The sequence below is a fragment of the Monodelphis domestica genome, chromosome 1 (assembly GCF_027887165.1).
Source record: "Monodelphis domestica isolate mMonDom1 chromosome 1, mMonDom1.pri, whole genome shotgun sequence".
NCBI lineage: Eukaryota > Metazoa > Chordata > Mammalia > Didelphimorphia > Didelphidae > Monodelphis > Monodelphis domestica.
This window is the reverse complement of record NC_077227.1, coordinates 473,671,740-473,684,664: the sequence shown is the minus strand read 5'-3', so window position 1 is coordinate 473,684,664 and position 12,925 is coordinate 473,671,740. Positions and strand designations below refer to the sequence as shown.

General features: G+C 35.1%; 1 protein-coding gene across 2 annotated transcripts in view; it reads right to left on the bottom strand.

Moving 5' to 3' along the window:
• The window catches only part of QSOX2 (quiescin sulfhydryl oxidase 2), a 70,515-nt gene that overhangs the window by 27,601 nt on the left and 29,989 nt on the right, over positions 1–12,925 (bottom strand). The window contains exons 2-5 of one of the 2 annotated variants that reach the window (XM_007475324.3): positions 4,132–4,232; positions 2,559–2,607; positions 1,949–2,057; positions 1,582–1,672 (exon numbers count right to left, since the gene is read on the bottom strand). In XM_007475324.3, the coding sequence (XP_007475386.1) occupies positions 1,582–1,672; positions 1,949–2,057; positions 2,559–2,607; positions 4,132–4,232 (350 nt within the window). The remainder of the gene's footprint in view (positions 1–1,581; positions 1,673–1,948; positions 2,058–2,558; positions 2,608–4,131; positions 4,233–12,925) is intronic. The other variant, XM_001373152.4, reaches the window with a different exon arrangement.

Below are 12,925 nucleotides of genomic sequence, written 5' to 3'. Positions count from 1 at the left end.
CTCCAGAGTGGAGGGAGGAAGTACTTGCATTGGTCTGCTGGGCAGAGGGGTGGAGCATGTGAAAAATGTCCTCAGATGCTGTGGAGAGTGGAAGGAGTGCAGCCCCCTCTGAGCTGGGGACACACATGCCACGTCTTTGCCAACATGGCTCTAAGGGTTATAAAGCTGTATCCTTTAACCCAGCAATATTACAACTATAAAAGAGAAGGGACAAAAAAGAGAAAAATATCTATTTGTCCAAAAATACTTTTAAGTACCTCTTTTTGAAGTGGCAAAGAACCAGAAATTGAGGGGTTCTATCAATTGGAAATTGGCTTAATAAATTGTAGTATATAATGTAAAAGAATACTATTGTATTCCATGAAATAACAAACAGGATGATTTCAGAAAAGCCTTAAAAGACTTATATGAACTGATACAAAGTGTATTGGAGCAGAATCAGAACAGTACAGTGTAAAGCAATACTATACAATGATCAATTGTGAATGACTTAGCTATTTTCAACAATAAAATGAACCAGATAATTCCAAAGGATTCATGATGAAAAATGCTTTCTAATGCAGAGAAAGAACTGATGGAGTCTGAATGCAGATATAAGCAAACCATTTTCCACTTTATTTTCTTCATTTTGAAAAGTATATGTGGCTTCTTCTACAACATGACAAATATGGAAATATGTTTAGTATGTACTTGTTGAACCTATATAAAATTGCTTACTTCATGCGGGGGCAGGGAGGGGAGTGTCAGGGAGGGAGAGAATTTGGAACTCAAAATGTTCGAAAACAAATGCTAAAAATTGTTTTTACATGTAATTATGAAAAAATAGAATATAACTTAGGAGTTAGAAAAGGGAAAAAATCCTGATGTACTGATTAAGATGGAAGATGCAAAGTTTGGAGAACAGCCAGTAATACAGTTTATTTAAAAAGCAGGGTATATGAAGGTGAATAACAAGAATTAAGACTGAAAAGATGCTAAAACTAATTACGAAATAGCCAACTGCTTCCATAAATGAATTTTTTTGTTGTTCAGGTGTTTTTCAGTTATATCAGATTCCTCATCACCCCATTCAGGGTTTTCTTAACAGAGATAATAATGGAGTGATTTGTTATTTCCTTCTCCAGTCTACTTTACAGCTGGGGAAACTGAGGCAAACAGTGTTAAATAACTAGCCTAGGGTCACACATCTAATAAGTAAGGAAAGTTGGATTTGAACTCAGGAAGATGAGTCTTCTTGACGCCAAGCCTGGTGTTCTATCTACTGTGCCACCTGGCTTCCCACAAATGAATCCTCACTCTACACAAATGAAACCAAATTATGTGGTTTGATTTTTTTTAAACCCTTACTTCCTGTCTTAGAATTAATATCATGTATTGGTTTCAAGGTAAAAGAGCAGTAATGGCTAGGCAATGAGGGTTAAGTGACTTGCCCAGGATCACACAGCTAGGAAAGTGTGTGAGGCATGGTTTGAATCTAGGACCTCCTATCTCTAGGCCTGGCTCTCAACCCACTGAGCTACCAAGCTTCCCCCCATGGTTTGTTTTTTTAAAATGATATAAAATGAAAAAATTATACAGTACCTCTCGTCCGACATACGAGTTATTGCTTTCAAATAAAATAGCAATGTAATGACCACGACTGTTTTCCAAGAGAGGAGAAATGTCACTGGATCTTTCAGAAAGAAAAAAGAAAATATTTTAATCTACATAAGGGCTTAGCCACCTCACTGCCACCTTCAAGTAGCCACATAGTTAAAGAACCCATCAGTTAAAAGGGAACTGAGCAATCCTTTGATATGACCCCCAGCAGCCAAACAAACCCAGATAAACCTGAGTCTAGCAAACAAATCAGTATCTGAATAGAACTAACTTGAGTCTTTAACTTGGATTTCCTTATATCGTTTTTTCTGGAGACAAAAATTTTACTTTTTTTAACCAATATGCTTACATAACAGGATCCAAAGATGGACAAGCAGGAGGTCTGTTTCCTTGGGTATGATTCTGAAGGAAATCAATCATTGTTTGCCTTACTGTCTGTGGTTCTCTATCAATTCCTGCTAGAAAAAAAAAATTAAATCATTACTACTTTTCTAAATGGCAAACACCAAACACAAATGAGGGGAAAAAAAACCTTTCATAAAAGTTCTAACTTGTTCTTGAAAATAAACAACCAACAGATTATAGTACTGATGTATGTAAATTTATTTAGGGAAGGGAGGGTTGATATAATGCAGTAAGGTGAGTGCTCCAGCCCAGAGATGTCAAGCATGTGAGCTGTAACATTCCTAAATGGGACCAGAACCAAATCAAAATGTAATTGGGAGATATTTCACAAAATGAACTTAAAAAGAATAGAACATAAGTAATATTAACATGTAGTTTTCTAAGTCAATGTGTAATTTGCAGGGATTCTTATTTAATGGCTTACTGCTCCCATTTTCATCCCTCCCATTCTCTACTTGAGTTTAATATCACTTTTCTAGCCTGAGGTCCATATAAATGTAAACAGATTACCAGATAACCCTAGCCTATTTAAAAGATAATAATAATATTCATACCTTTGTAATTTTCTCCAGTTGTGAACTCTTTTGTAAATGCTTTAAAATACTAAGGAAAAACACACAAGAAATAAGAAAATTTCTTGCTAATAAATACTACATATGCAATATATTCAAATGTGCCCCTTCACAAATATACCTCTTTGAACAATTTTCTCCAAAAATGACTCAGTCGGTTTCAGAAATTATAGTTTATGTCTTACAACATGACATGATTTAAAATGCTATTCCTGTTCACATAAGCAACTAGATTTTCTAAACTATCTAGCATTCAGAAACTATTTTTTCCTGATCAGTACAATAATAACTCCATGTAATATAATGGTTTAAAATTTAAAGGAAAAGTGGTTAAGAAAACTCATGTTTATGTAGTACTTTAAGGTTTAACAAAGTACCTCTCCTCAGAACAACCTTCTCAGGTGAGAAGTAGAAATATCTTTACCCTCATTTGTAGATGAATAAACTGAGGATCAATAAGGTTAAATAAATCATAAATTTTGTACCCTTAGTTATGGGACTTAAACCCAGGTCTTTTGCTTAAGTTTGGTACCAACAATCTTTCCATCATAGCATGCTGCCTGTAATCCAAATTGATATGTATTTTAAAGTCTATTTAGCTGCATCACTATTTTCATATTGTTGCCAGGTCTAGAGAGGTTCTCATTCCAATTAAATATATACTTTTAGACCCAGAATATGCTAGAAATTATTTTAGAGGTCTAGAGATAAATTTAGTCTAATCATTTTCTTTTAACAAATGACAAATCCAATGCTCAAACAAGCTATTACTTGTTCAGATGTCATAGAAGTTAATTGAATTATTTTAGAGTTGAAAAAGTACTTTTAATCAATTATTTTTCTTATAAAATATGTTTAAAAAGACATTTTACATTTTGGAAATATCTATGCATATATGTATGGGAATAAAACTGACTTACCAAGTAGGGATTTCCAACTTAAAAAAAAAACAAAATAAAACAAGATTGCTTGTTGATTCCGTTTCTTTGTTTAAGCAGGAATTCAAATGCCAGGGAGTCATAAAGCTTAAAATTTAAACCGTGCCCTCTAGTGGGAGGAAAAAGCACGACCTTGTCTTAACATATCAAAGAGATCATCCTCTGTAGTGTTAGCTGTATTTTCCCCTCCTCAATACCCTTAGCAGAATGGCTGGCATTCGTGGGATCATATAAAAAAAAAAGAGCATTAAAAATAAACACCGTTCTTTGCATACATAGTTGCCTTCTATATATTCTACTAATATTTGTTTCTGTACTCCAGACTGCTTTTATTCAAAGTTTTAAAGGAAATAAACTAACAAAAACACAGTACATTCTTGTGGGAGCTTAGGGTAGGATGGAGCATTTGCAAAATGCACATAAAGCCTTCTGACAAGTTCAAGAACTGGGTCTAAATGGTAAGAATAAACCATGGGAACATAAATGTAATGAGGTGCAACTTGGATGAAATCCCTTACAAAAAAAATTTTGACAGAGGGTGAAAGAGTAGAAATTATATGGAAAGATGTATTAGTTCATGTATGAAGTGCATATGATGTGGTAGATAAGTAACTTACCCTAAAAGTTGGGTAAAAATGAATACCATAGTCTCTGCAGGTATCGTAGTTTTCTTCTGCAGCACAATCCAAGACAGCAACTCTAATGGCAGGAGCCCAGTCTGAAAAAGGAGAACAGGAATTATCAGGAAGCTCAGGGGCAGCAGGAGTCTGAGGGAGAGCTTCTAACTATGGCTTTCCCTCACAACTCTGGCCTAGGTCACTCTCTTTATGATCTCATGGATTCAATAATCATCTCTATGCACTTGACTCCTAAATCTATATGAAAGGCTTCGTCTCTCTAGAGCTCTAGGCCTGCACCAAGTCCTAAGTGCCTTTTGGACACTTCAACCAAGGTGTCCCATAAGCAGTTCGAAATCAGTATTCCAAAAGAACTCATTATCTTTCTCCCAAATCTACCTCTCTTTGGAACTATCATATTTCTGCTGAGGACACCTTCATCCTTCCAATCACCTAGGTTTTCAACTTTGGAGTTAGCCTCCACTTTTTACTCTCTCCCTTCTACCCGATTCCAATAACTTCCTGAATCTTGATGTTTCTACCTTCACATTTCTCTTTCTTTCAGGCCTTCATGATTTCTTTCATTGACTATTGCAATAGCATCCTAAGTGGTCTTGCCTCCAGAATCTCTCTGCTACATCCGCTACACAATTACCAAAATGACACTCTGAAAGTACATGTTTGACCATGTGACATTTTTACTCAAGAAGTTGCAGTGTGGAAAGACCTCCAGGAATTGATGCAAAGCAAAAGGAACAGAACCAAGAGAATGTTGTACACAGAGACTGATAACACTGTCACACAATCAAATGTAATGGACTTTTCTACAAGTAGCAATGCAACAACCCAGGATAATCCAGAGGAATTTAGGAGAAAGACCACTATCCACACCCAGAGAAAGAACTGTGGGAGCAGAAACACGGAAGAAAAACATATGATTGATCACGTGGTTTGATGGGGATGTGATTGGTGTTTTGATGTTAAAAAGATGTTAAAGATATTACAAATATGAATAACATGGAAATAGGTTTTGAACAATGATACATGTATAACACAGTGGAAATGCTTGTCAGCTCTGGGAGGTAGGCATAATCATGAATCATGTAACTGTGGAAAAATATTCTAAATAAATTAAAAAAAAAAGAAGTTGCAGTGGCTCCCTATTAATTAACAGCATGTAATACAAACTTTTCTGTGTGTCCCTTACAGTCCTTTATAATTTGGCTCCAATCTATTTTTTGAACTGATATTATAAACAACTAACATCTTAAATTTCTGATTCACCCAGTTATTAGTACACTTCCCAAAATTATTTTATATTTACCCATTATATATTTTATTTACTTATATGTACACATATTGTTTAGCCCTATAGAATGCTAGCTTCCTGAAGGCACATACTCATTTTTTGTTTTGGATCTAGATGGTTTATATCAAGAGATCCTGGAAGATAACTTAAATGTTTGCTGATTGAATGATTTCAATTGAAAGATAATGAACAAAAAGCACCAAAAAGGAGTGGGCTTCTTTGTCATTCATCTTAAGTGTTAAATTTGTGTTTGAGTAAACAAACACTGTTGCTTTTTGTTTCACCAACTGAATACATTTAATATATTTTTTCTGTCAAATGAGTAAGATGTATAAAACCTCTAACGGAATGAATGCATCTTCTATTATAGATGGCAATAGAATACACAAATTTGCTGAATTTGCAGATCACTCAGCAGCTCACAATACTGCACAGACTCCTAATTAAACACACAAAGCCAATGATTTGATTGATGAAAGTTCTGTTAACAGAAACTGCTGTCAAAGGACAGTGTCTGATACAGCTACAGAAATACTTAGCAAGTATTTACTGATTGAGAAGTGTGGTTTGGAAAGCTGTTCTTTTTAAAATGGCTGCAAAATTTTCATTCAAATAAAGGTAAAATAAAATTTGGCAAATATAAGTGACAATAGGGCTACCAAATCAAATATATTGCTGGCATATAACATTTTCCTCAAAATCCCCTTACTTTCATCCTTAGGTAGAGCAGTTAAAAGGGAATTTTTCCTTTTTCTTTTTTCAAGTAGCCAATTTCCTTTAACTAGGAAATTGAAATTATGTAGCAGTAATCATTCACAAACTTTAGCTCTGCTACTGGTGGAGGATTTTTTTTGTTTTGTTTTTGTTTTTTATGATCTCTAGATTCTTAAGCAAAATTACCTCCTTACTTTGACTTTAAACGATATATCAATAAGGTTGTGATGGGAAGCCTCCATGAGTTTTGAGTCTTTGAGACATGGAATAAAATTTAAGGCCTGGCTTTGAATTTCAGGTTCAATTTAGAGCTTTGTGGTAATAGACAAGTCATGCTCTAATTTCCTCATTTGTAAAATGGAGATAATAATATACTACTTAGTCCACAGAGTTGTTGTGAGAAAAACACATTATAAACTTTAAAGGGCCATATAACTATTATAAGCATTATCATGATCACCATTATCATGATTATCATTATCATCATCTACAATGGCCAATTTTCTTTGAGTTGGTTTTTGTGATGCATTTTCTAGTCATGTTGCCTCAAACTATAAAAGGAAGTATGAAAATGTGAGAGGAGGAAAGAGCAAGAACATGTAGAATTTAAAATTAGCCACAAATTGTACAAATTTGAAGGTCCACATATGTCAAGTATTCAATGATATGTTCTACCTAATTTGCCATCTTTGTTTAAAATATGAATTTATTTTTACTCTGTAAACATTCAGTGAATTAAGTATATATGTATAAAAATCAAGAAAATAAAATGAACATATTGTATCATTAATAATACTGTATATGCAACATGTTTGTTGATCAAGGCAAGCCAACTTAATAAATTTAGTTATGTTAAAAGGATCAGAAGAAAAACAATATGACAACAACAGACCTGGATTACAGGTCACATCTTTCTATATTCTCAAATCACACAGAACAGCAAATACTCTCATCCAATTAATGTAACATAGGGCAAAAGAATGTTGAAAAGAAAATTATTTTTCAATAATTTAACCCATTCTCAATATTTCTCCCAGACTACAGTGTTTAGGTATATATAATAAGAAACAACTTATGTATACTTTTTTTTTTTTTAATGATTTATTGGTTCTTAGGCAGAAGAGTGGTAAGGGCTAGGCAATGGTGGTTAAGTGACTTACCCAGGTCACATAGCTAGGAAATGTCTGAGGCCAGATTTGTAACCAGGACTTCCTGTCTCCACAACTAGCTCTCTATCCACTGAGCCAGTTAGCTGCCCCCATGATACTTTTTAAAGCAATTTATCATCTGCCGTCTTAACTCACTTTCCCACACTAAACACAATGTACTCTGCCATCTTTCTCTTATTTCAATGTCATTTCCTCTGTAAAATCTTCTTTAGCTAGCAAGAACAGTGTCCCATTTTGCCTTAAACATATCTCCCATGGCATTTTCTTCATTCACCTCTTAAGAAATTAGAGAATAATGCAATATCAGAGTTAGAAGAAGCTTTCTCAATATTTTACAGTTCAAGGTTTCTCATTTTACAGAGAATCTAAGATCCCATGTCTTATCTTAGGTTCCAGAGTCAGTGGCAATCCTATCTGTTCCTTAACAATTACACAACCATTTATATATTTAAGCTCAGTTTAGCTGATTGTTTCTCTTTGTCATGTTTGCTCTCTGCTAAATTTCTACTCTGTCTTGTTACAGCAAGGAGGGAACCTAGGGTTCTTTTTTTTGTTGTTGTATTTTATTTTTGCCAATTACATGTAATAATACATTTCTACAGAAGTTTTCTGAAGTCATAAGATCCAAATTGCTTCCCTCCTTCCCTTCCTGCTCCCCTCCCGGAGCTGGCAAGAAATTCAATCTGTGTTATACATGTATTATCATGCAAAACATTTCTATATTGTTCATTTTTTAAGTAAATATATAAAGCCAAACCCCCCAAACAAAAACACATATAAACTTAAGTGAAAAAATCATATGCTTTGATCTGTATTCTGACTCCAACAGTTCTTTCTCTGGAGGTGAATATCATTCTTTGTCATAAGTCCCTCAGAACTGTCCTGGAGCATCTTATTACTGAGAGTAGCTAAGTCTATCACAATTGATCATTCCACAATATTGCTGTTATTGTGTACAATGTTCTCCTGGTTCTACAATTTCATTCTGTATCATTTCATGTAGGTTTTTCTAGCTCTTTCTGAAATCATCCTGTTCATCATTTTCTTATAGTACAAGAGTATTCTATCACCATTATATGCCACAATTTGTTCAGCTATTCCCCAACTGATGGACATCCCTTCGGTTTCCAATTCTTTGCCACCACAAAAAGATCAGCTATAAATAATTTTGCATAAGTAGGCCCCTATCCTTTTTTTTTAATCTCTTTGGAATACAGACATAGTAGTGTTATTATTAGAGCAAATGCACTATTTATAGCACTTTGGGCATAGTTCCAAATTGTCTTTTAAAATGGTTGGATCAGTTCACAACTCCAATAGCAAGGCATAAGTGTACCAATTTTGCCACATTACCTCCAACATTTATCACTTTCCTATACTGTCGAATTGGCCATTCTGATAGGCATAAGGTGCTACCTAGGGTTCTTAAAAACTATACTAGATGGGGTGGAGCTAAGATGGTGGAGAAGGTACCCAGACTCATCTGAACTCTATCAAACACCCTCCAAAAAACTATGATATGCCTCAAAATGAATTCTGGAGAAGCATAATCTAAAAAAAGACAAGGTGAAGTAATTTCTTGTAACTCCAAAGAACTTTAACATTTTTAAGGCAGTTAGAAGTAGTATACATAGACAGAGAACAAGAGTGTTAGGTGAATATGGGATGATATATAAAATAAAACAAAATAAAATGATAGAATGAGAAAGAGGAATGCACTGGGAGGAAGGGGAAGAGAGAAATAAAATGGAATAAATTATTGCACATTAAAGAAGCAGGAAAGAGCATTTACAGTGGACGAGAAGATGGGGGGAGGTGAGGAGGGAAGCATGTGAACCTTACTCTCATCAGAATTGGCTCAATGAGGGAAGAACATTCATATACAATCAATTGGACATAAAAAGCTATCTTACCCTACAGAAAAGTAGGAGGGTAAGGGGATAATAGAAAGGGAAGGAAAAAAGAGCAAATTGGAGGAGGTAGAGATCAGAAACTGAAAAGGATTGTAAATAGGATGGAGAGTAGCATATAGTAATCATAATGATGCAAAGCTTTTTTTTATAAGTCTGTCTAATAGAGGCCTCATTTCTCAAATACATAGAGAAATGAGTTGAATATATAAAAATACAAGTCATTTCCCCAATGAGAGATGGTCAAAGGATACAAAAACAAGCAGTTCTCAGACAAAGTAATTAATGCACTCTATGATCATGTGAATAAATGCTCTAAATCATTATTAATTAGAGAAACGCAAATTAAAATGCCTGAAGTACCACCCCACAACTATCAGATTGGCTATTATGACAGAAAATGATAATGACAAAACTTGAAGGGAATGTGAGAAATTAATGCACTGTTGGAGGAATTGTGAACTGATTTAGTCATTTTGGAAAGAAATTTGGAACTATGCCCAAAGGACTCCTTTGACTCAGCAATACTACTACTAGGTTTGTATCCCAAAGAAATAAAAAACAAAAAGGGGAAGGACCCATATGTACAAAAATATTTAAAGCAACTTTTTGTGGGAGCAAAACACTGGAAAGTGAGGGGATATCCATCAAACCAGGAATGGCTGAGTAAGTTAGTGTAATAATTGCAATGGAATATTATGGTAAAATAAGAAATGACAAGCAAGTTGACCACAGAAAAACCTGTAAAGTCTTACACAAGCTAAAGCTGAGTTAAATAAGCAAAACCAGAAGAACATTGAACACAAGGAAAGGAATACTGCACAAATGAACAATTGTGAATAACAGCTAGTCTCAGCAATACAATGATCCAAAACTATCCCAAAGGATTCATGATAAAAAAAATGCTATCCGCTTCCAGAGAAAAAGAAATGATAGTCTGAATCCAGACCAAAGCAAACATTTTTACTTTCTTTAAAAATTTTTTTTTTCTATTTGGGTTTCCTTACACAAAAGGATTAATATGGAAAAATGCTTTACATGATTATAAATAAAAAAATCTATATCACAACTGGAGTTAGGAGAGTGAAGGGAGATAATTTGAGACTCGATATTCTTTGAAAAAATGTTAGAAACTTTTTATATGACATTGGGGAAAATAAAATAAAATTTAATTAGTAAAAAAAGCTATTTCAGACAAAATTAAGCTCAGCAGATTCCATCAATTCAATAAGTGTTCATTAAGTGTCCATCTAGATTCAGGAAGTGTGCTAGAAACTGAGAGAAACAAAGACAAGGAAAAATGAAATATCCCTGCCCTTACATTCTACTGCAAGAAAACAAAATGTACATAGGTAAGTAAATAGGAAATAATAAGTTGAAAGTAATTTTGGAGGTAAAAATCAAAATAATGGTGGGGGGACTTTTTTAACAACTGAAGGAATGAAGAAATGACTCGTGTAAGAGGTAGCTCTTCAGATGAGATTGGAAAAGAGACCACTTATGTATTTCAGAAGGCTTTAGCAAGAAGTGGCACCACTATAGACAAGTGGGCCACCAATGCAAAGGCATAGTAATGAGTTTAACTGACATATACACAGATTAGCAGGTATGCCACAGTGTGGTTGGATAGTAGGGTACAGGAAGGAGGAGGTATGCAACTCCAGTTTAGAAAGATAGATTGGAGTTAATTGTGAAGGGATTCAAATGCCAGGCTGAGGAGTTTGCATTTTACTCCTGAGGCAACAAAGAATTTTTTGAGCAGGGAAGAGAAAAGTAAAAGCTGTGGTTTAGGAATGTCACTTGGGCAGCTATGTGGAAGATGGAGATGCTGGAGTAAGGGAGATAAATTTGGAGCCATTGGCTATATTCAGAAGATGGGTAACAAGGTCCTGAGCTAGACTGGAGAAAAAGGGGCCATATATAACTCAGTGGAGATAAGCATAAGAATGAAGAATGACTTCTAAGTTGAAAAACTGGGTCACTGGAAGAATGTTGGCACTTTTGCCTGAAATCAGAATTTAGGAAAAGTGAATTTGAGGGGGGGAAATGAATCTTGTTGTTGACACACCAAGCTTGAAGTAGAAATGTCTAGTAGGCAATTAGTGACACAAGACTTGAACTCAGGAGAGATGCTGGATGTGTACATCTAGACAGAGATGAGCCCCATGGGAGATGATGAATAGAGAGACAGAGCAGAGGAGGGGCTGGTCACTGTCAAAGGTTATAAAGGTCAAGAAGGATGAAGAATGAGAACTGGTTGCTGATTTTTTTTTAGTAAGTATGAGATTGTTGATAACTTTGGAAAGCAATGTTTGTCTAGTGGTGAAGTCAAAAGTCAGTATATAAGGGAATATAAAATGAATGGGAAGTAAGGATGTGGAGACAGTGAATATGGATAGCTTTTTTTCTAGAAGACTGGCTACCGAAAGGAGAAGATATATGGGATTATAGCTTGAAAGGAAGAGAGAATGGGGGCCTATGTTAAGGAGATAGGAGGTATATAACAGGAAGCTCATAAAAGGTAGGATTAAGGCTGATTCAGTTTTTTTTTTTCCAGTATGAGGTTAGATCCTCTGTTGAGAAGTAGGGAAGAGACTAGTGACGGTAGCTTGAGGAGACATCAGAAGACATGGAAAGAACATAAAAGAAAGTCAACCCAGGGAAGAATAAAAAGACTGGCATACAGCAATGGGAGTCCAACTGAGATAATATAACAAATCTATAGTGGACTCAGCAGCACAAGAGTTTGAATTGGAATACTTGCTCCATCAGTATTCAGCCGCACAGGAAAAGAGGAAAAGGTGGATGAAGAAAATAAACCAGAGTTAGGGTTTGGAAAGAGATGAGTGGCAACAGAATTGGGGGGGGGGGGATGTTGGGGAAAGTAAAAGATTCAACAATAAAAGACAGCAAAAAATCTAACCAGTCAACATTTTGAAGGAAGGAGAAGTAAGCCTTAGAGCAGTGGCTCTCAACTTCTCAATTTGTAGCAATGAGAATACATAATGCATATCAGGTATTTACATTCTGAATCATAACTGTAGCAAAATTACAGTTTTGAAGTAGCCACCAAAATAATTTTTTGGTTTGGGGTCACCACAACATGAGGAACTGTATTGCGGGGTAATGGCATTAGAAAGGTTGAGAACCACTGCCTTAGAGCAAGAGTGACTGCCAGGGAAATCAAAGAAGTAGAGTGATCTGATTCTCTTTGACCTGCTTGTAATGTTGAACATCGTGGATCTCCTTCTTCTGGATACTCTCTCCTATCTTGTCATAATACTACTCTCTCCTGATTCTTCTTTCTGACCATTCCTTCACTGGCTCCTTTGCTAATTCTTCATCAATTCTTTTTTCAATCTGTTCTCACTTGGTGGTCTCAATAGGTTTTGTAGGTTCAATTACCAACTTTTTGCATATGATTCCTCCATCTAAATATCCAACACTAGTTTCTCTGGTCAACTATAGTCAAATATCTACAACTGCCTCTTGGACATTTTGAACTGGATGTCCTATAGGCATTTCAAAATATGTCTAAAACAGCACTTATTATCTTTCTCCCCAAACTCTTCCTGTTTTTTTGAACCATCATTCTTTCAATCACCCCAGCTTACCATATCAATAATTTTTTGAAGTCCTCACTCTCACTTACGATACATATCCATTGCCAAATCTTGTCATTTCTTCACAAA